The sequence below is a fragment of the Parambassis ranga genome, unplaced genomic scaffold (genome assembly GCF_900634625.1).
Source record: "Parambassis ranga unplaced genomic scaffold, fParRan2.1 scaffold_68_arrow_ctg1, whole genome shotgun sequence".
NCBI lineage: Eukaryota > Metazoa > Chordata > Actinopteri > Ambassidae > Parambassis > Parambassis ranga.
The window spans coordinates 226,987-252,289 of record NW_021144811.1 but is presented as its reverse complement, the minus strand read 5'-3'; the positions used below and the strand labels follow the sequence as shown (position 1 = coordinate 252,289).

Below are 25,303 nucleotides of genomic sequence, written 5' to 3'. Positions count from 1 at the left end.
GTGAAGACATGTTGGCAGTGATTCCGCTCTCTCTTCTGAAGACACATGGACTCCTCATCGTCATGCTGTTCTCAGGTCAGTGAACGCATCACAAAAACTTCCGTTTAACACAAAGAAATGATCGACACTGTGTTCACTGAGAGACGCCCTCAGTCCTCAGAGGTGTGTGTGCATCAGTGCGGGGACACACCCCCTGTTGAAGGACCCTCTGCTGTGTGCTCGGCCTTGTCTCTCAGGTTACACGTGGGTCTGTGGTGTTCAGCCCATCATTAGACGTTTCCACAGCGTCCCCCTGATGATGACCTGGGATGAGGCTCAACGTCACTGCAGAGAGACGTTCACTGACATCGCCACCATCCAGGACCTGGATCAGGATGCTGCAGCCCGGCAGGCAGCTGACAGTGGACAAGTCTGGATTGGACTCCGCAGGGACATTTCCTGGAAGTGGTCTCAAGACCTCTCCATGGACACCAAATTCACGTCCTGGTCTATTGGCGAGCCGAGGTCTGGGAACTGTGTGACAACATCTGGACTGGGCGTGTGGTCAGCCAGAGACTGTGGAGCTCAACACTACTTCTTGTGCTACAATGGTGAGTGTCCAACCCGGGCCTGGCCTAGCTTTGGACTGTGTCATGGTCTTCAGTTGACAGCAGAAGCATCTGTGACTGTCAAAGGAAAAGCATGATTGTTACAAGCAGTGATAAATGTCATTTGATCTTTCAGCTGCAGCTCAGCTTCATGTCCTGGTGAAGCAGCTGATGAACTGGACTGACGCACAGACCTTCTGCAGGACTCAGTACTCACACCTGAGCAGCATCAGAACAGTGGAGGATAGGCTGGATACAGCCAGCCTGGTTACCACTAACGCCGGGCTGACTTTCCTTCCTCCCTCTGCTTGGATCGGGCTGTCCAGACAAACGTGGGTGTGGTCAGACCAGAGCAACGCCCCCTACAGGCGGTGGGCCTTCCAACAGCCTGAAGAGAGAGCAGACTGTGCAGTGATGGACACTGAACAGTGGTACAGCAGACCATGTGGGGAGGCACACGCCTTCCTCTGCCACTCAGGGGAGTCTGACACGCCTCCTACAAACAGCAGGTCTGCAGCTGTGCGGGTGCTGAAGGTTCGGCTGAGTGGGGGCTCTGCTGAGCGGATCGATTCCTCCGTGGAGGACTCCATCCTGCAGCAGGTCAGAGGTGGCATGATGTCACTGTAAATGATTACATTCAGGCTGACTGACTGTTCTGTGTTCCAGCTGAGGCGGCAGCTCAAGGAGCAGGGCGGCTCAGAGGAGGCGGAACTGAGGTGGAGGCAGCAGCCTGATGGGAAGGTTTTCCACAGAGAGGAGGAGAGAGCGCCACCTGCTGACATGGAGGAAGAAGATGTCTGCATGAACTGATTGGTTACTGTGTCTGTTGCCGTTATATTGACAGATACAGTTGTTCTCGTGTGTGTGTGTGTGTGTTTTGCTCTCTGCTGAACATGTGCTAACATTTAAACACTGATTTAACACCGACTGATCAATGAAAAACCATGATGCACCACATCGTCACAGAAGCAGGTTTAATCAGAGTTTGCAGTGAAAAACATTAGTATGAAAACAGTGTAAGTAAGGAAGTAACTACAGGTAGGAAGTAACTTGAGGATTACATTATAAAACCTTCAAATGGTCCCTTTGTGTTTTTCTGTAGAACGTATAGCCTTCGTACGGAGCACCAGACGTGAACAAATCAACTTTCAAATGGTTGATGTACACACCGTCTTACATCGACACCGACCTCTGTTTGTTGTATTCATACTGTCCAGAAGACACAGGCTGGTTAACAGAGGACGGGCTGTTACTAAATAACACATGACTTCTACAGGTTTCATTTCTGTGTATCTGCAATTTCAGCTATTGATTGTTGTCCTGCAGCGCCCCCTGTGGTTGGCCAGCTTCCTGGCTCACACTCACTGCAACAGGCAGCTGCACTTGATATTCTTCTCTTTGTGCGCGGTGCCGAAAAGCTGCACAGCCTGTTGGTTAATCAGTTTCCAGAAGTTCTCGAAAGAGATGTTCTGGCCGTTCTCGACGCCCATCTGCTGCAGGACGTCACTCAGCCCATCTTCTTTCTCCAGCGTCTGCGCACAGTGCAGAGTCAGACACAGTCCCAACAACAGAACAGCAGAACATGTCGGCTTGTACCTTTGAGACGGCAGGCATCTGCTTGGAGATCATGGTCTGGAACTGGGTGGTGTTCATGGTCGGCCCATTGTCAGCAGCTTTGTGAAACTCCGTCACCAATGAGTTGATGGCCAGCTCCAGATCTGAGAACTGACACAGCAATAATCAGAGAGCAACGCACAAACAGAACATCACTGTGCAGATGGAGGCCTGAGGAAAGAAGGACAAAGGACACTCCTTTGAGGACAACAATGTCCACATCCTAGACAGAGAGGACAGGTGGTCTAAAGAGGAGTCAGGAAGCCTCTATGTGAAGCTGGAAGAACCTTCCCTTAACAGAGGTGGAGGCCTCAGACATCATCTTTCTACCACAGACAGCAGCTTCCATCCATCCCAGGAAGCTCCACTCCAAGTCACATGATCACAGAAAGACCAATGGACTGTCCACCTGTCCCCCACCACAGCCCCCTGTTACACCGGACGTTTTTGGAGATGTGTCGCACCCAACACGCGTCTATTTACACCAACTACATCGAGTAGACAGGAAGTCAGTCACCAGAAAAAAAGAGTTTCCGGTGGATTTTCAAAATAAAACGCTGTCAGACTGACCTCTGGCTGATTTAACATCGCTACCGGCAGAGAAGCAGCCACAGACATGTGCGAGCAGAGACTCCGTTTGAAAAGTAGAGAAACAGCTTTTACCTGAGAACCTTCATCAACATCTATGTCAAATAAAGTCTCTGCACTAGTATCAGGCGGTGAGACACAAAGTCCAGCCTCAGAAACAGATGTTGTTGGTCTGACCAGAAGTGTCAGAAACATTTGACTGGAATCCTGTTTAAATAAGAGCTGCCGGCTCAGAGGTGTGTCAGCCACATGTTTACAGAGGCCAGGATCAGGCCAGAGGAGGACCAGTACGCTCAGGGTAGAACTTAAGGCTGTGTGTGTGTGTGTGTGTGTGTGCACGCCTCAGGCTGATGCTCACACAGCTGAATGAGATCAGCTCTCTGAGGACTGTGTTGTGAAAGAGGGCGGTGGCTGCAGGAATCTGTCCTCACACTCAACAGTGAAACTTTAGACCAGCAACACACAACACACACCAAGACCAGCAACACACACCAGGACCAGCAACACACAACACACACCAAGACCAGCAACACACACCAGGACTGGCAACACACACCAGCAACACACACTGAGTCAGAACAGGACCGGCAACACACACCAGGACCGGCAACACACAACACACACCAGGACCAGCAACACACACCAAGACCAGCAACACACACCAAGACCAGCAACACACAACACACACCAGGACCAGCAACACACAACACACACCAGGACCAGCAACACACACCAAGACCAGCAACACACAACACACACCAAGACCAGCAACACACACCAGGACTGGCAACACACACCAGCAACACACACTGAGTCAGAACAGGACCGGCAACACACACCAGGACCGGCAACACACAACACACACCAGGACCAGCAACACACACCAAGACCAGCAACACACACCAAGACCAGCAACACACAACACACACCAGGACCAGCAACACACACCAAGACCAGCAACACACAACACACACCAAGACCAGCAACACACACCAGGACCAGCAACACACACCACACACCAGGACCAGCAACACACAACACACACCAGGACCAGCAACACAGAGTCAGAACAGGACCAACAGTAATCAGATTACTTCTGTTCCTGGTCAGTCTTAAATGGTGTGTTTGACGTTAACCGCCGGGCACCAGGCATTTCCGTTTTGCTGACGGTTCGAAAAACCGGCCGCGCGCCCGGGCTGTACCTTTTGCAGGCAGGAATCGGTTTGTGATCAATAGGGATCGATCGTCTTACCTTGGTCGCCATAGCTGAAAGTTCAAACTGCAAGAAAAACACACCGAGCGCGAGCCACCGCGAACCGAGAGTGTCGAGAGTTCAAAGCTGCTGACGGTCCCGAGTCCTCCCACTCCACGGGCACGCGCACAGACACACTGTGAACGGTGCATTTTTCTGTGGACTGTCTTTGTTTCTGTTATCAGCCACACCCCTCTCTCTCTCTCTCTCTCTCACACACACAAAACACACGGAGGGCAGGATGTTTTTAAAGATCATGTTAAAATAAGACAAAGAAACACATAGATCACAGGGGAGACCTAAGAGGCACAGAGTCCAGTTCTGGAGGGTTCTGGAGCTGCTACGGTCCGGTGTGTGAGGGCTGAGGGTGGGGCTCTAGAGGCTGGTGGTGGCCGACTGGAAGGAGGCGTCACTGTCACATTCGTCTGAGGCGTGTTGGTCCTGGCCCCTCATGTCTGCTTCACTAAAAACAAATGACTTCAATGAATCTGACGGGTGACACCGAGGCACCGCGCTCGCCTCTGGTGTCCTACCTGTCCCTGTCTCCCTCGCTGTCTCCTTGAAATGTTCCAGTGGAGGTCCTCCTGTCCACCCTCAGAGTGTGGGATGGGTGGGGCTGCTCATCGTCACTGGAGTCTCTGAGTGTTCAGACAGACTCAGATCATGCTAGGTTCAGGTGTGTGTGTGTGTGTGTGTCTCAGTGTGTGTGTGTCTCAGTGTGTGTGTGTGTGTGTGAGCGGACACTCACAGCTCCTCTTCTTCTTCTTGACAGGTCAAAGCTTGTGCACAGACGACACATGTGTTTCCCAGACTGTGGAAACATGGCCGACAGTACACGCCTGCACAAACATACAACATGTTAGTCTGAGGCACACGGGGACAGGCGACTTTATCAGTAACCTGTCAGCGCACGACCTCTGACCCAGTCTGATAAAAGGTGACAAACAGGAAGCTGTTTCTGATCGGACTGATCAATCAATCAGTAACACCGTTTATAGCCAACTGTGACCAACTGAAGTGAAAGGTCTGTTTTGAGTTATGGCCGTTATCTGTTCAGAGTCAACAGCAGCTGCAGGACACTCCCTCAGCACACACACACAGACACACACACACACAGACACACACACACTGAGACACACACACACACACACTGAGACACACACAGACACACTGAGACACACACACACAGACACACACACACAGAGACGCACACACACAGAAATGCAGTGACACACTAAGAGACATATACAGACATGAAGAGACACATGCTAACTAGCTTCCCAACATCCTCAGTGACAGGTCACGTGTCCTCTTGGACCTGATTGGTTAAAGTTGGATCATGATAGGCAGAGGTATCATCTGTGTTCACCTGAACAATGAGGGTGGTCACAGGTCAGAGTGTCGTCGCCCTCCGGCACCAACGCCTCCGCACAAGAGGCACATGTAATGGAAGATGATGGGTCCAGGAAGTGAGACAGGTGAAGCCTTACAGCTAACCTGACACACACAGACACACACAGAGCACAACAAGCTAGCTAGAGCAGCCTGAGCACTGCTTTCAACGATTACATTCAGGTTTGTGGAGAAAATCTGAATAGTTTTACTGAGTCAGTAGAGTGTGTAAGCGACTCCCTCCTCTCCCTCCTCTCCCTCCTCCTGATGTAAAGCTCTTGAAGGCTCTGCTGGCTGCTCTTCTCTCCTGCAGGATGTGCTGATGGAGGAACTGGATCCTCTCCTAGTGGACACAATAAGAGGAGAAACCTCATCAGTTTGCTCTCCAGCAGGCTGCTCAGCCTACCTGAGGTCGCTGAGTGAAGCTGAGACTTAACTGTGTGAGAGAGAGAAACTGACAAACAGGCATGAAGAAACCAAACTGCTCTGATCATAGCTCTGAGCACCAACTCACAGTGTGAGCTCTGTTCTCCAAGATAAGATCTACCTGTATTAATCCCAGAGGAAGTTCTTCTGTCAGGTTACAGGCTGCACGTTAAAATACAAGTGTATAAATATAAAAAAATCCAAAATCAAAGTGCACACTGAGCGGTAAGCAGTGTACAGAACGTATGCAGCGTAGCTGTAATAAAACATGGAGCCGTGAGTATGCTGAAATATAGGGATTCATCCTGTTAATGTGTCTCAGTGAATCTTTTCCACTTTTTCCGATGTTTCAGAGAGGTTTAGTTTTCGTGGAGTTCTTGGTTTGTCCAGCATGTTCAGACGTGCCTCCTGCTTCCTCCTCTCTTACTGTCATGCTACAGATTCTTCAGATTCCTTGCTGCATGACCTTTCACCCACAGCAGCTGCTCTTCCTCTCAGTCTGACTAACCTGTTTGAGGCTGGGAGGAGGAGGGGCTCTTCTTCATGTGACCTGATGTGACATCACAAGCGAAGATCAGCTTCATGTTCATGAAAAGCCACAGAAAAAACAGGTCCTCTCAGGGGACGGATGCATCCACTTTATAGTAAAAACCATTTTCTACAAAAAGCTCTGGAAACACTGGGCTGTGTTAAGGAGGGGCGCAACAACCGACAGGGAACAACCACCAGACAGCAGCCGGCTGTTTCACATCAGTACACCTCCTGCACAGAGGGGGAAGGCACAGGCTTACACAACTCGGTCCTGAGGACCTCGTAGATGTTTTTCATACTTCCAGCACCTGATGACTCTCCTGACCAGGTGCCACAAACGACACACAGTGATCACCATCCCAAGCACACTGGCTGAAAAGCACCAGGACATCAGGCTATCACTGGCAGGGAGGAGGCGCTTCAGCTGACCAGAGACCAGCACACCCACTTTACATCAACAGGACCCAAACAGAGAGGGTGAAGACCTTCAAACTGCTCTGCACCTACATCAGTGAGGATCTCACCTGGACTCACCACACACAGCGGATCACCAAGAAAGACACACAGAGACCCTTCTTCCTCGGGAAGCTGAGGACGTTTGGATTATCCACCAAACTCAGCAGTTTTTACAGATGCACAGCAGAGAGCATCCTGACAAACTCATCACAGTGTGGTATGAGCACTGCACCGTTCAGGACAGGAAGGCTCTCAGCGTGCCATTAAACAGCTCAGTTCATCTGTGGAGCAGCCTTCACACCTCTACAGGACATCTGGATGCCCGGGGCACAAAGAGGGCCCACGACATCATCAAGGACTGCTCTCACCCTCACCACACACTTCATAACATCACTGCTGAATCCACACACTGGCATCATCCTGACATATTTCTGCATGTTTGTACAAAGGAAAAAAACAGTGTTTGCAAATCCCACTACTGCTGTGACAGTGATGCACGGCTAACTGCAGCGGATAGGACCCGACTTTTTTTATGTATTGCTTTAAGTTCATTTCCTTTCAGTTTAGTCGTATTAATTTCATTGCTTTGCTGTGTATATGACAATAAACTTCTTAAATCTAAAACAGACAAACAGCTGTTGCTAACTGACTCTGTGTGTGTGTGTGTGTGTGTTACCAGCTCTGTCTCTGGGTGATATGAAGCACAGATGAGGCGTCTGCACCGCTGCATGAATCCTGCGGTCAGAGAGATGAGCAGAGCCAGACCGAGCAGGAACCCTGAAAATGCAGAGCAGAAGCAGAGCTGAGCAGCAGGGCCAGCAGAGGGCGCACTGCACCTGTTCTGAGTTTTAATACTGTGAAACACATATCAACAATCAGATTAAGAAAACCTTTATTAGTCCCACAATGGGGAAATTGCATAAAAAAAAAAAATCAGGGGAGAGCGCGAACGCAGTCCCCCACTACCAGAAATTATGCAGTCGAGATTCCCACATTTGGGGAATTCGCAGGGGTCAGCACAACCTAGAGTGCAATGGCTGAGCCTCGCCCTGGGTGAACCACTTTCTTGATCATGGTATCTCCCCTGCCAGGTAAGTATCAATCAGCATTGTTTTTGTTCAATGTTTCATGGTGGGAAAAATGCTGCAAATGTTGGTAACTTCACCTCCACCTTTGCTCAACTCTTCTGAGGACAAGTCCACCTCTTATGTTTACACTGTGCGATTTTTAGCGACCTTGTAAGACCACTGCGTGACACACTATGCAACGTCACTCTAATAAACTTAGGTACGACGTCAAGTTTGATGTGTGCAGATTGTACGATGACCATTTACTGAATCGCAGGCGATCGTCGTACATCAACATGTGAGGAGGAGGATGTGGATGCAGAGTGACAGGTCGTAGCAGCTGTCTCACTGTGAGACCGTCATCCTACATTTCTGACACCGCTAGAATTTGATCTTATCTCAGCTTGTCTTTGGTCGCGAGACGCTGGCCGCGGTGGAACCTGTCTCACAGTGCGACGTAAGTCCACCGATTCGGAGCCACAACCAAAGATATCTCCACGATTCTCCTACGATGGTTGTCTTTCGTCTGTGACAGCCCAAAATCACACAGTGTAAACCGGCTTTAGACAGCTGGAAGCTTCCCTTAACAGAGCTGCTGGACTCAGACATCATCTTTCTACCACAGACAACGCAGCCATTCCAGGAAGCTTCACTCCAAGTCACATGATCACAGCAAGACCAATGGACTTCATCAACACTTTGCTCGAGTTGTTTCTGTCTGTTGTGAGTTGGATTTCAGAATGTAGCAAAAAAGGTTTTAAGCTGCTGTCATGTGTGTGATGTCATTTCCTGTGTGATGCCGTACCAAGGATGAAACACGTGTTGTGGTTGGGTGCCAATGGCTCCAGCAGACACTTCCTGCTGATGACTGTGATGTTTCCTCTCTGCAGCAGACTAAAGGAGGCAACCAGGTCTCTGAAGATGTCCGAGGCATAGCCAGACCCATTCACCTGGACCGCCACCTGGACCGGAGCTGACAGGACAGACCATCACCATGGTTACCTCTCTGACTGACCAGAAGAGAGTACTGCTGTCGCAGGTGTCCCATCTCACCTCTACCCAACACATCTCCCTTCACCTGATGGTGCACCTGATCCAGAATCCAGAACACCAGAAAGTCCATTGCCACCAGCACGCCACCCAAGACCAGGTGTCTAAGGACTGACGCCACGCCCAACAAGACCACTCGTACCTCTCTGTCCGTCAGGCGAAGTGACACTGCAGACGAGACACTTTAGTACATCTGATTACATGCACTGCTGTGACATCATCCAACACCAGCCAATCACACACAGACACACATACTGGTGTACTAACATGGCGTTATGTAGGTCTTGGCCTCTCTGCGTGTGAGTGGCAGGACTGAGGCTCCACCCCTTGAGAGTTCCAGCTGGTCAAACTCCACAAACTGAGCACTGATGTAAATGTTATCAAAGTCGACCTGACGGAGATACCTGCGCCTGTACCGCACCGCTCTGCACAGACATGAACGCACACTCAGCTAATGCTCTGAGGCTAACGCTCTGCAGAAAAATAAAGGTGAAGCGTGCTGACCTCAGGAAGGAGAGGGCGAGCAGCACAAGGCAGCCGTACATCAGCGGCTCGCTGAGTTTCTGAAACACTTGCAGGTCTGAGGAGACCTCGTCCATGATGTCCTGAGACACCTGCTGCAAAGAGCGGCTGCTGTTCATGTCCAGGTCAGAGGTTACTATGGCCGAGATGTTGAAGTCAAACTCCTGCTTCATTTTCTGAAAAGCTGCAATAGTGGCTGAGAGAAGAACAACTCGTTATCTGGAAGAGATTGACCCACAATGGTTCAACAAACAAAGACACAAACTCACGGGCTGCCAGACGCTCTTTTAGTTGGCTGGCGACGTATGAGGGGATGATACAGAAGAGCTCTCCAGCTGAAAGTTCAAAAAAGGTGAGAACTAGAGTAACAAGAAAACTCACCGACGGTTTTATACAACACACCTCAAACACGGTGTCTGATCAGCGCTGATGGTTTGTGTTTTGATGGTCATGGTACTAAACAGTGATTAAGTCACGACCATTTGATTCTGATGTTCGTACAAGATAAGTGTAAGTAAACACACCACGAGCGAGACTGCAGAGCGGCAGAAACCCATCCATGATGTCACACAGGAAGTTGAAGTCCCCCAGTAGATTGGAGCAGTCGCTTTGAGCCTCGGCAAACAACGCCCGGCACTTCCTGTATGGCGAGCCCAGTTCGGCATTACAGATGTCTCCGATGTCCACCAGGAAGTGAAGAACGTTCCTCAGAGTGCGAGCTGCAGGGTCAGAGGTCAAAGAGGTGTAGCAGGACTTGCAGTTGGTGTGTCTTTGTTCTGAACATGGGACTCACCAACATGTTGGACGTTGTCAGTCAGAGCTTGGATGAGCTTCTGGACTCTTCCTGCTACAGCGTACGCATTACTGCTGATCTCCCTGATCTGGTCCAGAGCGGCTGAAAATAACAGCAACATTCTAACTCTACTTCATCATCTCATAGACATTATACGTGGAGGTGGGTGGGTCTTACAGAAAAGGGGCGTGGCTGCTCTCTGCATCAGTTCCTGTGTTTGATTGGCAGCCAGTTCCGCCCCACACAGCAGGCTGGAGGCAGCTTGTTTTGTGTTTTCTAGTATATTTGTGAGCGGACCGGACAGCAGCACCGACATGAACAGGAGGAGCACAAACGTCCTGCCATGAGCTGAAACACACAAGAACTTCCATGACTGGCTGACCCATCTGACCAAGCTCCGCCCCTGCCTGCACAAACGCACATATCACATGAACAAGCTCAAAACAGACTGTAACGCCTGGACCGACCAGAGCACAGTGATGGCAGCATCACCATGACGTTGACTCGCACCCACTGCGACAGCCCCATACTGAATGCTGCCAGCCCAGCCACAACCAGCATGATGTGGACACACAACCACAGAGGCTGTTTCTGCAGGAAGAGAGCCGTCACACCATACACCGACGCCAACAGCAGCCCAAAGAGAAACATCAGGAGGCTCCGCCCCGCTTCAGCCAGCTGACCTCTGACTTTCCTCCTGCAGCTGAGGCCAGAGCATCCTGCTGACCTGTGGGTAGAAAAGAAGATGCAGTCAGAGAGATCAATCATTCATAAATACAGCCAGCTCGCCTCCTCCAGTTGGTTCTGACTGAAAGCACCTGTGGTTCAGCAGCCGGATCAAACGGCCAGAGTGAGGCTTCATGAGGGTTCATGTTGTTCCCTGTGCCTGGTATTGACCCTCAGGGTTAATACAATACATACAATGAACAGAACATAAAATGAAATGTAATGGTAAACATAGACCCTTATAGGAACCAGTGGAACAGTGTAATAATGTAGTAATGTAACAGGTACCAACAAGGTACCAGGTGGGTCAGTGAGGTGGTACTAGTGTACAAGTAGTACAAGATGGATCTGGCACTGCAAAATAAAATAAATAAATAAAACAATGTACTAAAATCAGTGTTACTGCCAATCATTGGCCCATCTCAGGGTCTAATCATAATGATTCAATAATAACAGTAATTCAAATGTTTTATGGAAATTACTTGGATTTTGTGGTTTTTGGTAAACAACTGGCCTTTAAAGGGTTAAAATCCTGAAAGTATAATTAATATTTGATATGTATATTTCAGGCCGACTGAGTCATTTAAAGTGTGATTTTTACAGCAGTTTTTAAGGTGAGTACATTTTATGTCACGAGGGCCAGATCTGTAAGTTGTTTCAGGCTCTCCTGAGGGTTAACAGGACGGTGTAGGTCCTAGCACCTCTCGGAGGGACCACCCTGCAAAGGAGCAGCGGGCCGCCATCTTTGTTTGGATGCGCAGGTGCAGTGAACCAACGGACGCTGAGGAGACTTGAATATTTTTTTTATCGGTTGGTCCCAGAGAACACTTAAAGAGGACTGTGGAGGCTGTGTGTACATATATTTATTACGATAACCTGAGGACTGTTTGATAAGGATAATCTATGTGTTATAAATGTTCAGTCATAGCAGTCAGAACCTGTAGAACCGGAGCACAGTCAGCGCTGCCGTTACCTGTTGAGGACTCCGCTCTCCTCCATTTGCACGCTGACGTGTCTCCTACTCTCTGCAGGCTCCATCTTTCTGGACCGGATCTGGTAGGACACCGGGACACCGCCGGAAGCAAGGTGACAGGGTGAAGCTAGGTCCGGTGAAGCTAGGTCCACAAGCTCCAACAGTCAGGCCCCCCTTGCTGCGGGAGGAGATGGCCGCTGACCTGCGCAGACGTTCGGCTCCACACAGCAGTGAGTTCAGACAGACGCTGATACTCAGCTGGCCTCACAGGTCAACCAGCTCTTTGCGTCCTTCTTCCAGCTGTGCACAGGCTCATTCGGAATTACCTGCCTCCGACTGTCCAAACGTTCCTCCTCAGCCAATCAGAGGCCAGGCTGCCTCACCGGATCTTCAGGGCGCTGTTTGGAGCGCTGAGCGGCGCAGGTAAGGTTAGCAGCGCGCCTGCGCGGGAAGTCCAGCGTTCTTTATTTTTAATGAATCACGGTAATGGCCGTTAGGTCCATGAGGATGGACCAGCTTGAGACTCATCAGGCTGGGTCCTTCTGTCCCGCAGGTCTGTTTCTGGGGATTGCCCACAGCCTCCCTCTGACCTTTGACCTGATGCTGACAGCAGGATGTTTGTTTGTGGGTGAGGAGCTGATGCCGCACACGCCTCCCGTACACATTCACCAGCTTACTGAAATGTGTGTGTTGCAGCTGTGTGCGCTGTTGGCGGAGCGCTGTCCTCCTCCTTCAGGTGCTCGGTCCTCCTCATGTTTCCCAGCATGCTCGGCTCCCGTGGCCGCGCCTACGTAATGCTGTTGATCCTGTCTGTGCTGTACACAGGTAATAAGTAAACAGATCTTTAGAGGCAGATAAAACGAGTCAACTGACGATCCGTCCCATGATGTCCTCACAGGACCCATTTCAAACATCCAGCACAACGCAGAGGCCGCTGCCCTGTCTCTGAGCTGCAACCTAGACCTGCAGGTGCGTCACAGCCGGCTGCTGTGGAGAGAGGCCATCAGGCCGTTCAGACACATCACACAGGAGCTAATGGTAAGGACACAGCTGGGAGGTCTGGGACACTGATCGTCCATTCCTCCTTCTCACCTGCCACTCAGCCACTTCTTCCTCTTAGCTCTGCTCACCCGCTCCTCACCCGCTCGTCATTTCTCCTTCCTCATCTATTCTCTGCTCATCTCTGGTCTCTCTTTCAGGATGGTCGATCAGAGTTCCTGTCAGAGGCTCTCAGTGTTAGCAGGAAGTTTCAGAGCCTCAGAGACAAAGTTGTCAGTCAGTACGGATACAAACACTTCAAAGGAGGTAACAGCACACAGGAGCAGTTCGCTGCCAAGACCATGATGCAGTGCGACAGTGAGTCCCACCCTTAGGAGTTTCCATTAAACTGAGACAGACTCACATGTAGTGTTTCTGGTGTGTGGTCCAGGTGTGGTGGGTGAGGGTGTGCAGCGCTGTGCCGATTGGTTCAGTCACAGGTGGGCAGAGTGTATGAAGGCTATACCTGTGCCCATCATCAACCACATCCTCTGCGTGCCCATGACGTTCGACTTCCTGTGTGATGTCATGAGAGGTCAGAGGTCACACTGCTCACAGTCACGTATCCTGACTTTCAGCACCGGGACCTGTGACAACACAGCTAATCATGATCCTCCTCCTCCTCAGTCATGACGCCGTGGTGCAGACAGCAGATTCCTGTGGAGGGAAACTTCGGTCAGCTGTTTGATCAGCTGAATGTTTCAGTCAACCTGCTGTCCAGAGAGTTCAGCACCGAGGTCGTCCTGCAGGTCAGAACTTCATTGCTGCTCTGACACACAGAGCTCCCCCTGGGCCAGACTGATCTGTACTGTCCAGCAGGAGGAGCAGCAGGACCTGTTTGTGCTGGACCAGGATTTCACGGAGGCTGTCAGAGGGTCCTTACAGAAACTGATGATGAAGACAGCACAGCTGATGAACATTGTCCAGCTGCTGCTCTCCTTCACCTTTATCACCATATTTACACAGTAACATTCACACCTGCTGCACAATGTCTAGTAACCTTCACACCTCCATCAGCTTCCTCCTCTCTCTTCAGGGCATTTAGTTACCTCAGGTGTTATAGGAGCGACATTCGTTTTGACAATGTTTACATCACTACGTACTTCAAACAGATCGACGCCCGAAGGAGGAGAGCGGTATCATCATCATCACATCGTCCTCTTCATCAGTGCTGCTTGGTGCTGAGTGTTTTGTCTCCTTGGTTTTTTAGGGTAAGCGCTTCCTGCTGCCTCTGAAACCATCAGAGAAGAAGACCTTCATTGACCCGCGGAGTCCAAAAATCCATCCTGAGGAGCTGAGACGGGTGGTGCGTTCAAAGACTTCACACGTCTTAACCTGTATGTGACAGTGATTGCATCACTGATGTGTGTGCATGTGTGTGCATGTGCGTGCATGCAGGTGTCAGGTGTGTTTCAGGTGTTCTCCGTCTCTCTGCTGTGTGTCGTTCTGCTGGCTGTCGACTTCTCTCTGTTCCACGTCCTGGACATCATCAGCAGACACACCGTCACTCAGTTCAACCTGACTGGTACACACACAATCACACACACATACAGAGAGAGACACACAATCACACACACATACAGAGAGAGACACACACAATCACACACACATACAGAGAGAGAGACACACAATCACACACACATACAGAGAGACACACACAATCCCACACACATACAGAGAGACACACACAATCCCACACACATACAGAGAGAGACACACACAGACACAATCCTACAGACAAACACCACACACACACACACACAGTGCTGGTGTGTTCCTGTCTCTGCAGGTGGTCATCAGGTAGACATCAGAGTGGGCGGAGACTCCATGATGGCTCGTCTGCTGCGGGTGACCATTTCAGCCTTTAACAGCTCATCCAGTGTGAACATCCACAGCAGCAACCAGGGTGGGTCAAAGGTCAAAGGTCACAGCACCAGAGGACAGAATAACTAACAAAATAACAGATTTTTGATCATTAGGTTTGAACCTCTGAAGTAGAAGCTGTCCACATACTTTTGGTCACATTGCAGACTACAGTGAAGCAGCAGGTGGTGACACACACACTTTACAACCCTTGCCCTCTCTCTCCTCAGAGTGTGTGTCTTCCCCCTCCTCCCTCTCTGCCGGTGTGTATGTGAGCTGTGTGTGTTGTGTCCTCCTGGCAGCGCTGCTCAGCTGCCTTCAGGTCTACACCAACCGCCTTCACCGGGTCATTGCTGCCTTCTATCACCCGAAGGTACGCACACACAGGACAGTGACAGGCTGACGGCACTAGAGGTCATGTTTGGGTTGTCTGTGGATGCTCTCATTCATTCAGTCATTTCATCTGCTGGACATCTGCCTAACCACCACCTGCTTCATATATAACGGCAGATTCTACAGACACATACAGGCTGTGCCATGTGGTCACCTGTATTCCCACTTGTGGCCAACCTTTACGTGGAGCTGGTGGAGGCTACAGCCCAAGCCTCCAACAGCTCCACCCCACTGGTTCAGATGTGTGGATGACACATGGGTGAAGATCAGAACTAGTGAAGTGGAGCGCTTCACCAAGCACATCCAGTCACCCCGGAGGATGTTAGAGACAACAGTCTGCCATTTCTTGACTTAATTAAGAAATGAAATTAATTAAATTTCTAAATTCTAAATTTGAAACCTTTATTAGTCCCACAATGGGGAAATTGCTTAAGGCAGCCCAGCAAAGAGCGCCATACACCAGTGAGTCCACTGGAGGCTGTGCAGGTAAAGTGCCTTGCCCAAGTGCTGCCGACTTGTGCACACTGAACCGGACAGGAGCCTACTTGAGGTCTACAGTAAACCAACCCATACAGACCAGTGTCTACTCTTTGACTCACACCACCCACTGGAGCATGAGCTGGGTGTCTTCAGGACACTACAACACCAGACAGCACATGTACAAAACACCACCCTTGAGTCCAGCTGCCTCCATCTAGACTCCTGTTTCCTCTGAGTTGTGACTCAGAGCTGCAGCTTCTGCTGTTTCACTGTAAACAACACAAACTAAGACACTCTCTCAGTTTCACATAGGTTTGTCCCTGATGATGTCACTTCCTGTCCTGAACTGATGAAGAAGCAGATCTCATTAGTGCATGCACACACACAGGTGTAAACTCTGAGCTGCTGCAGTAAATCTGATCTGAAAGCAGATTAATGTAAGAGCATTATAACAGCTGAACTGACAGGCAGAGAGAGAGAGAGAGGAGGTGAGTGAGGGAGCAGGTGTTTGGTGTTTTAAACGTGTGCTGACGTCCACATTTCCCGGTTTATTTGGACGTGACGGTGAAAACACAAAAACACCACTCAGGTTGTACTGGGGAATAATTCTGTGTCTCCATCTCTACAGAGGGAGAAGAAGCGAGTCTTGTTTCTTTACAACCTGCAAATCCACAGACGGATTTCTACCTCAGACGGTACATGCATCATTAATCGAGGTTAGAGGAGGTGATCGGTGATGTTAATGGTTGATTATTCACCCTTTCATCTAAACTGTCTTTCTGCCTGCTGTCTGTCTACAGGTGTTCCTCTGCCTGAGCATGTGGGGGCGCCGTCTAGCTCATCAGCATAGATAGAATGTATTTGTCCAGACGTGGTGTGTCTGCAGTTTGTGAGGAAGAGGAAGATGTCCTGCTCTTCATCCTGTTCACAGCAATAAAGGTTCTGCCATCATCACCTGTGTCTAACACATTGATCTTTTCCACACACACCTGACCCATTTCTGCACAGTGTGTGGAACCAGCCCACAGGCCTGGGGAGGTTTTCTCCAGCACGCTCTGTTTAGTGGTCTGATGGAGACATGCTGTGTCTGCTGCTGCATGTGTTTATCTGACAGAACACTGTGTGAGGTCACATGATGTGATTACAGTCCATACATGCTGATAAGTTATGTAATCAGCTGATCCTCTGCAGCACGTGCAGCTGCTCCATTCACGTTATAATCTGATCCACTGGAGCGACCTGCTGCTGACCCACCTGCACCAGCATCCACCAGCAGGAGGCCCACACAGAGCAGCCACCAGCAGGAGACCCTCACAGAGCAGCCACCAGCAGGAGACCCTCACAGAGCAGCCACCAGCAGGAGACCCTCACAGAGCAGGAGGCCCACACAGAGCAGCCACCAGCAGGAGACCCTCACAGAGCAGGAGACCGTCACAGAGCAGCCACCAGCAGGAGACCGTCACAGAGCAGGAGGCCCACACAGAGCAGCCACGAGCAGGAGACCGTCACAGAGCAGCCACCAGCAGGAGACCCTCACAGAGCAGGAGACCGTCACAGAGCAGCCACCAGCAGGAGACCGTCACAGAGCAGGAGGCCCACACAGAGCAGCCACGAGCAGGAGACCGTCACAGAGCAGCCACCAGCAGGAGACCCTCACAGAGCAGGAGACCGTCACAGAGCAGCCACCAGCAGGAGACCGTCACAGAGCAGGAGGCCCACACAGAGCAGCCACGAGCAGGAGACCCTCACAGAGCAGGAGACCGTCACAGAGCAGCCACCAGCAGGAGACCGTCACAGAGCAGGAGACCCTCACAGAGCAGCCACCAGCAGGAGACCGTCACAGAGCAGGAGGCCCACACAGAGCAGCCACGAGCAGGAGACCCTCACAGAGCAGCCACCAGCAGGAGACCGTCACAGAGCAGCCACCAGCAGGAGACCCTCACAGAGCAGGAGACCCTCACAGAGCAGCCACCAGCAGGAGACCCTCACAGAGCAGCCACCAGCAGGAGACCGTCACAGAGCAGCCACCAGCAGGAGACCCTCACAGAGCAGGAGACCCTCACAGAGCAGCCACCAGCAGGAGACCCTCACAGAGCAGGAGACCCTCACAGAGCAGCCCACTGAACAAGTTCAAGTCTTTTATGACTAAATATGAAAGCAACGTCCTGACAGTAAATACACAGAGGGTTAATACATCCTCATTACACATTAGACTAAACAGCTGATAATGTTTCATATCTGAGGCACAGCCGGTCTGGAGGAACATCTCGGACTGAACTCAGTCCCAGTAGATAAAAGTCTGAGCACATTAACACAAGCTGCAGACAGAAGCTGTTAAAAGCTGATGCCTCTGCTTTGGTGTGTGTGTGTGTGTGTGTGTGAGGGAGAGAGAAACGTTTGTCCAGCCGCCCACTTTTCTAAATACTGCGTCCTGTTATTATTTTCAAACTAAAAGCTTTTTAAGAAAATCTCTAATGGAAGGACTGTAAGACAGCTGATCTCACCTGACACCTGTAGCTTCAGTAAGGAAAACAGTACAACATTAGCAAGCAGAGCCTCTTCTGTTTATGAATGTGAATACATGAACTACTGCAGCGTCCAGCCGTGTGCAGGGACCTACACAGTGACTGCTGGGTGTGAGCACGCTGATACAGCAAACAGCAAAGTGACCATCCTCAACTCAGGCTCCGCTCTCCCCCAGACACACACAGAGCCCCCTACTCTCAGCCGACAGTATGCCTGACCTCTGACCTTATCCTTAGAACTGGAACATACTGCAGGACTATAGAACACAAAGCTACACCTCTCCTTTGAGAGGAGAAGATTATTAAACAAAAAGAACTGATATACTAAACTTTACATTCCAGACCTTTGATCCCAGGCAGGACACGCTACAGCAGAAACCATTTAACAGGACTAGACTGCAAAACAATTAGTTGAATTACAATTTATTTATTATTACAAAGCCTTGTTCGGATGTGGAAGAATGTGTATTGTCGGGGTGAAAATCCCCTTGTTTCCTTCTGATCACCCCCTGAATTAGTTTGTAAGGAAGGAGCGGATAAATTCTGGTCTCAAAATTATAATTTATTAAACAATGAGGCAAATTCTGAGTCGCAGAGCTCTGGGTTGTTGCACACAAAGAACCAAACAAGAACAACACAAGAACAGGACAACCAACAAGAACAAACAACCACACAGCAACAACGAACAATGCAACAACCACTGGACATGGAATTCACACATTGATATACCCCGTGGGCGTTCCTGCCTGCCGGCCCACAGGGGCATCTACTGCCCCCCTGCAGACCCTGGTTCATACAGCAACTAGACCATTAGTGTTTACTGCCAAATAAGGTAAAACTTCAATTCCTCAAATCTCATAGGTTGTGAGTCCGATCTGGGGGTGACCATAAAACTGGGTACTCAGGAGAAAAACACATTCCTTTAGAATCTGGCTTTTATCAGGTCAAAGGTGCTGCTGTCCTTAGTCTGAATTTATGACCATCTCGTACCAACCGGAGCTCTCTCCAGAGAACAGAAAAACAACTGATCTCATCTGCCACAGCCTGAACTGCAGCAACGTTATATGACATACTATGAAATTACTTATTAATACATTCAGTATCCGCAAATTACTTTGATTTTCTATAAAACTTCCTAACACATAAACACTTATGAAAATCACATTATTAAGCGATAAACACATATAAACATGAAAACTTATATATCTGAACACACTGCATGTTAACACCATGCAGAATAAATTCTTTCACCCAACAATTCCCTCTTTTGAGCTCTTATAAGAGCTCACAACAAATCTTCCTCGTCGTCACCTGGCACGGGCACCTCTGCTGCCAGCAGAGGCATCTGATATGAAGGAGAATGAAAACCTGAATCCTGCTTTTCAATTGCTGACACAATTAACCTGTAACCTAAACAGTGCACACAGGGAATATAACAACAACAACCACATGTAGTCAAAATACCCAAGAATGCTGCAAAAAAAGTGATTAGTGACATACCATACTACCACCTTCCAGGGTCCCAGCACCCTAATCAGCCAGTCGTCCAGGGAGTTATCTATCCCTGAGTGCTCATGCAACGTACTGGAAAGAGTTCTCAAACCTTCTAAAGCTTTAGTGACCTTACCGTCGGGAGCAGTGTTATTGGGAATGAAAGTACAACACATTTCATCAAACATAGCACATACACCTCCTTTCTCTGCCAATAACATATCCAAAAACATCCGGTCCTGTACTGAAATCAAATCCCCATGCATCGTCTGGATATAATGGGGCAGGTTCAGTGTACAGGTGGGGCCTCGCTGATGCACAGGCAACACAATCTGACATATTTTGCTCCCTCACCTGTTTTACCATCCGAGCCAAATATTATCATCCTCATAACCAGTAGATAACGCTAATACATCGAACGGGGTGAGCTTATGGACTACAATGTCGGGTTGGGAGTCCCAACATTGGCCAGGCACTCCGGAAGATTTAACATAAGGGTTGTGGTCCAGGCCAGTAATTGATAACATAATGGGATTCTGCGTGCAGCTCCAATCTCTTTGTATATGGAAATACCCACTGAACAAGATCCGCCCGCCTGAGGTGGTTTTAGCTTTTTTAGGTGCCCAATTTGTGTGCTGCCACCCCAATCCACAAACATAGACGCCATACTGTCTCCACGACACATTATGTCCCCCGCAGTTGATTACTGCGCACAAATCAAAGATAAAAGAGAACTCTGAACCCTTATAGTAGTCTAACTCTATACCTCCCCTGTTTCTCACACATGCATCTCCTCCTGTCCCTTGTGCTCTCCTCACCCTGCGTGTGCTGGGCCCTGGATTTGACTTACCATTGGATCCTGGAAAACTGACAAAATAAGTACACACGAAATTATGTTACACAGAAAAAGTCAAAGATACACTAACTACAGACATGAAAACACAAGCTCCCAACACCCTCCAGTTACCCCACAGTCCCATCTTGTCAGCCGGAGTCTTCTTGACACAGGAACTAGAACCTCTGCTCCTGAAACTTTAGACCTTCCTCTCGACAGCTGACCTTACTGATGACTGTGGTTCGTTTCCTGGTGGGGTGATGCGCTTAACTTCGCCTATCACCCTTAGTTGGAGTGATGCGCTTAACTTCGCCTATCACTCTTAGTCCCACGCTGATCCTGATGATTGCTCATGTATGTGTATTCACCGTCTCATCCTCTTCAACCAAGTAGGGTAGACTACCTACTGGTCACACTCCTGGTTTCAGGGGATTATTCTGCCCCTTTCATTTTCTCCTCCTCCTGCTGCTGCTGGATGTCGCTCAGCGTTCTCCCTGGTTCTGTAGCTGGGGTGCACTGGCTCCAGTGATACCAGGTGTCTCCTTTGCCTTTCAGCCGCACCGCGTGGGAGGTGCGCTCCACCACCTGGTAAGGACCTGTCCACCTTGGCTCCGACCACTTTCTCTTTATCACCTTCAGGAGGACCCACTCAGCTGTGTGTGGCTCCTTCTGGACTCTCCATCTCTCCTTTCTCCTTTAATACAAATACTAACACCAAAGCTTTAAATTCATTATATTATGGTTTATATTAATACCATACTGCATACTTCTTCAGTCTCAGCCGGCCAGCTGGTCCAGGAAACTGTCGACCTGTAAGAAGCTCATAGGGTGTACATTATATGGCGTTATTAACAGAACATCAATACAATAGATAGTACTTGAACCCATATAAATTTGGTCTGTGCACAGATTTTAGCCAATTTTTGTTTTAGGTTGTAGTTTCATCCTTTCCACTTTTCCCTGTGACTATGATTGATATACTGCACCATACCTATGTTTTAGGCCTAAAGTCTGCTCCACCTTTTCCAAGTCTAAACTCTTAAAATGAGATCCATTCTGGGAATCCATGCTGTGGAATGTAATAGTTAATCAAACAGTTTATCATCCGGTTTAAAACTCAAATACATTAATCCTGTCTCACCCTCTTTTTTCTGAAACAGAACACCATTCACAGCTCCACCTGTTTCAGAAACATCAAGATAAAATGGGACTAAGTGATCTAGGAGAACCAGATCATTATAGAAGTTGAGACAATGAAAGAGACAAGAGTACAGGAGGCACAAAACCTACATCAGTAAATGATGAAGACCAGATGTTATGTGGTAGTGTGGCTAACATCTCCTGAGCCTTATTATGCCTCTACTGTATGAATGGCAACCTAATAAGCTTTAAAGGATGAAGAATTCTAAACACCTATCCTCTGTGCCTGTTTATTAGAAATAGCTTTACATTTCCTAACCATGGAGCCTAATTCTTTAATATTATGTGTGGTACAATGACTAAGCAAACAAGTGGCACACTATCATCTGCCATTTTGAGCCATTTAAAAACTGTTCTGGTGTTAACTATACGTCAGCAGCTACTCCCTCCTCAGTCACAAACAATTTATCTGCTGTGATGGACCAATGTAGTCCCTCTCATTAAGAGGTAGAACCTCTCCTGATAGAAGAGATCCTCACACCTGTCATAGAAGAGAATAACCTACAGGGATCAGTGGACAGCCTATAGAGTCAGAAAGACATTATCCAGGGTTTCCACAGCTGGAATAGACTGAGGAGACCGCCCCCTTAAGGAGACTCAGGTAAAAACGAATCCAGCAGATATCTTCACAAGACATCTGTATCATAGTGGTTCTCATCAGCCACTGTCCAGTAAGAAAAGTCACTATTAATCCATCTGGGGAGCACATAAGGGAGGTTCCAGTTTTGATCAACAAGTCTCTGCCCATCAAATTCACTGGTGATGAGCTGGAGCGAATGAAACAATGTCTGTGGTGCTGCTAACACAGTTTCACAAGTTCTGTGAATGGCAAAGGTTTCCCAAAAGAAGCCAACCGACGAAACAATGTGAGATGCCGGTGTGATCTTTGACAGCCATTTCCCTGGGGAGGATACCAGGGAGCCCCTTGTGGTCACTGACGGGGCTGCTTGTAGTGACAGTCTCTTTCCCAGTGGCCAGGTTTTCCACAATAGAAGCAGTCACCTCCACTCAAACCGCTGTATCCACCCTTTCCATGCCCCCCTCCCCTACGGCCACCCTCTTTTCCCCTCCAGTTACCTCCTCTATGATATTGACCCCACCCACCTTGATAGTGGGGGCGGGTGACCCAAGATGGGGTTAAATACATATCAAGATTTCCCACAACTGGGGACTGTGGCTGAGGTGGGGGAGCAGGCTGAGGCTGAACCACCCTCTGTGATGCAAGGGTGTATTTCTTCATTTTCCTCTGATATGCTGCTTTCTTTCTAGCTTGAGCTAACTGCAGCTTTAATAATTGTGTCTGCAGCCCTTTCATCTCCATGGTCTCTGTGTCTGTGTGTAGATTCATATGGTGTACAACATGTCTCTCCCAAGCAATAGAATCACTTCCTGGTAAATCAGGGTCATTTTTCTGGGCCTGCTGAAGCAACAGGGGAAGCCCCTCCTCTGTTGCCTGTCTGTACCAGTGCTGCTGGGCACCAGGTTGACTAAAGTTCACTCCTGTCTGTCTGTCTGTTACTCGCCCCCTCCCATCAGGGACAATCATGATGGGGTACATCCCAGGAAGTGGGGTCTGAGGCGAAGCAGAAGCTACAGCAGAGGCTGGTGAATAGGGAAAACGGTATCTCCGCCCCCTGAGTTCCCTCGCTCTCTACTTCCTGTTTAATGTCAGTGGTACTACCAGACTCCTCACAATCATCATCTATGCAGCACAGATATGCCTGAATAGAATCTTACGTCTCTCCTCATCAGCCTGCACTGCCTCCTTCAACTCAACTGTCTCTAACACTAATAATCTAATAATCTCCTCCTTTCTCTCTCTCTCTAGTTTAACTCTATTCTCCACTGTTGCAATCACACTTTTTAGTGGCTTTTTATCATCTCCTTTCACTCCCTGTCCTGTCATTGCTGTACACACTGCTGCTTCCATCTTAGCTGCAGCCTTCTGTTGTCCCTCTGGTCCTGCCTGTCCGCAGCAACGGCTCAACATCTTACTCATCTGTTCATCAATTGTCTTCCACGTAGACATGATTACCACTCACCAAATCCTTCTTGCGTACCTGCTGTATGTTAAAAATGTACCTTCTATATGTGCCTTCTTCTATCCCTCACTGTGACTCTGGCAACAGAGTCACACACCTTCACTTAAACACACTTTCACACACACAGACACTCATTCAACCTACAAACACACACACATAGGCCTACACACACACACTCACTTCTCCGACGGCACGGAGTAAACACCTTTCCTCGACGGCGCGAGGTCAAAACAATTAAACACAATTTTCAATACATAAAACACAACTTAAACCATAGGCTATATATTTTCTTCTCTTTTCTCTTTTCTCGTGATCCTTTTTTTTGTCTTTATTATTTTGTGATCACTGTGACACTTTTCCTCTGTGTGACCCTTTTTTTTTATTTTTTAAGCTTTAGGCGGTCATCACTGTCGTTTCAGGGGTCATCAAATCCCACGGGCTTTCAACCGAGCTTTATCTATATTTGCGTCCAAATATAGCGGGGGATGCCACTCCCAATGACATAACGCTCATTCACGTTATTGTATTAACCCTTTTTTTATTCTTTTTATTTTTAATTGGTTAATATCTCTCTCAGTGTCACTTTTCCTTTTTCTCTTTTACTTCATCTCATTTTCTCTTTTACTTCATCTCATTTTCTTTTACTTCATCTCATTTTCTTTTACTTCATCTCATTTTACTTCACTTATTAAGACTTACAATCTGCCTCTTACAATTTGAACTCTAAAACACCGTACCCATCCCAGTGACTACTTAATTTAGATTGTCCAATGTGCAGAATTTTGATTAAACAGGTATCTGCTTACCTTGTTATTATTGGCCAGCCAGTAGTCACTCCGTCAGGCAAGATGTCATTTGACCCACACTCCTTCGAGTCCCTGTTCGGGCGCCAAATTGTCGGGGTGAAAATCCCCTTGTTTCCTTCTGATCACCCCCTGAATTAGTTTGTAAGGAAGGAGCGGATAAATTCTGGTCTCAAAATTATAATTTATTAAACAATGAGGCAAATTCTGAGTCGCAGAGCTCTGGGTTGTTGCACACAAAGAACCAAACAAGAACAACACAAGAACAGGACAACCAACAAGAACAAACAACCACACAGCAACAACGAACAATGCAACAACCACTGGACATGGAATTCACACATTGATATACCCCGTGGGCGTTCCTGCCTGCCGGCCCACAGGGGCATCTACTGCCCCCCTGCAGACCCTGGTTCATACAGCAACTAGACCATTAGTGTTTACTGCCAAATAAGGTAAAACTTCAATTCCTCAAATCTCATAGGTTGTGAGTCCGATCTGGGGGTGACCATAAAACTGGGTACTCAGGAGAAAAACACATTCCTTTAGAATCTGGCTTTTATCAGGTCAAAGGTGCTGCTGTCCTTAGTCTGAATTTATGACCATCTCGTACCAACCGGAGCTCTCTCCAGAGAACAGAAAAACAACTGATCTCA

At 48.7% G+C, this 25,303-nt stretch overlaps 3 protein-coding genes and 1 non-coding gene across 4 annotated transcripts; 1 reads left to right on the top strand and 3 right to left on the bottom strand.

Moving 5' to 3' along the window:
• Positions 1–1,544: 1,544 nt before the first annotated feature.
• s100v1 (S100 calcium binding protein V1) lies at positions 1,545–4,192 on the bottom strand. The gene is made up of 3 exons (XM_028398951.1): positions 4,042–4,192; positions 2,184–2,312; positions 1,545–2,119 (listed from the first exon to the last, which is right to left on the bottom strand). Exons 1-3 carry the CDS (start codon positions 4,051–4,053, stop codon positions 1,949–1,951), a joined length of 312 nt encoding a protein of 103 aa, XP_028254752.1. The 5' UTR covers positions 4,054–4,192; the 3' UTR covers positions 1,545–1,948.
• A 123-nt stretch (positions 4,193–4,315) lies between these two features.
• dcst2 (DC-STAMP domain containing 2) lies at positions 4,316–12,300 on the bottom strand. Its single transcript, XM_028398942.1, has 16 exons — positions 11,978–12,300; positions 10,746–11,005; positions 10,456–10,626; positions 10,279–10,380; positions 10,010–10,204; positions 9,755–9,820; positions 9,468–9,681; positions 9,231–9,388; positions 8,967–9,131; positions 8,719–8,886; positions 7,523–7,623; positions 5,646–5,776; positions 5,411–5,538; positions 4,790–4,880; positions 4,575–4,679; positions 4,316–4,504 (listed from the first exon to the last, which is right to left on the bottom strand). The coding sequence occupies exons 1-16, from the start codon at positions 12,040–12,042 to the stop codon at positions 4,417–4,419; spliced, it is 2,208 nt and encodes a 735-aa protein (XP_028254743.1). The 5' UTR covers positions 12,043–12,300; the 3' UTR covers positions 4,316–4,416.
• On the bottom strand, positions 7,781–7,945 carry LOC114431345 (U1 spliceosomal RNA). The gene has a single exon (XR_003670070.1). It is a non-coding gene; the product is annotated as a U1 spliceosomal RNA (small nuclear RNA).
• dcst1 (DC-STAMP domain containing 1) lies at positions 12,062–17,875 on the top strand. Its single transcript, XM_028398904.1, has 17 exons — positions 12,062–12,207; positions 12,278–12,400; positions 12,531–12,605; positions 12,674–12,802; positions 12,876–13,015; positions 13,177–13,333; positions 13,407–13,550; positions 13,643–13,764; positions 13,832–13,980; positions 14,052–14,151; positions 14,226–14,321; positions 14,414–14,540; positions 14,805–14,921; positions 15,109–15,251; positions 16,380–16,446; positions 16,552–16,571; positions 16,943–17,875. The coding sequence occupies exons 1-17, from the start codon at positions 12,168–12,170 to the stop codon at positions 17,873–17,875; spliced, it is 2,682 nt and encodes an 893-aa protein (XP_028254705.1). The 5' UTR covers positions 12,062–12,167.
• The last annotated feature ends 7,428 nt before the right edge of the window (positions 17,876–25,303 follow it).

Bases quoted from the DNA above. Each gene is read 5' to 3' on its own strand.
- s100v1 (XM_028398951.1), bottom strand. The intron at 2,120-2,183 runs GTACAAGCCGAC...CACTGTGCGCAG, and splicing joins AGATGCCTGCCGTCTCAAAG to ACGCTGGAGAAAGAAGATGG.
- dcst2 (XM_028398942.1), bottom strand. From the start codon at position 12,042: ATGGAGCCTGCAGAGAGTAGGAGACACGTCAGCGTGCAAATGGAGGAG. The intron at 10,205-10,278 runs GTGAGTCCCATG...CTGACCCTGCAG, and splicing joins TGACAACGTCCAACATGTTG to CTCGCACTCTGAGGAACGTT. The intron at 5,539-5,645 runs GTAAAACTATTC...TGTGTGTGTCAG, and splicing joins TTACACACTCTACTGACTCA to GTTAGCTGTAAGGCTTCACC.
- dcst1 (XM_028398904.1), top strand. From the start codon at position 12,168: ATGGCCGCTGACCTGCGCAGACGTTCGGCTCCACACAGCA. The intron at 12,606-12,673 runs GTGAGGAGCTGA...TGTGTGTTGCAG, and splicing joins AGCAGGATGTTTGTTTGTGG to CTGTGTGCGCTGTTGGCGGA. The intron at 16,572-16,942 runs GTGGGGGCGCCG...GATCCTCTGCAG, and splicing joins GTGTTCCTCTGCCTGAGCAT to CACGTGCAGCTGCTCCATTC.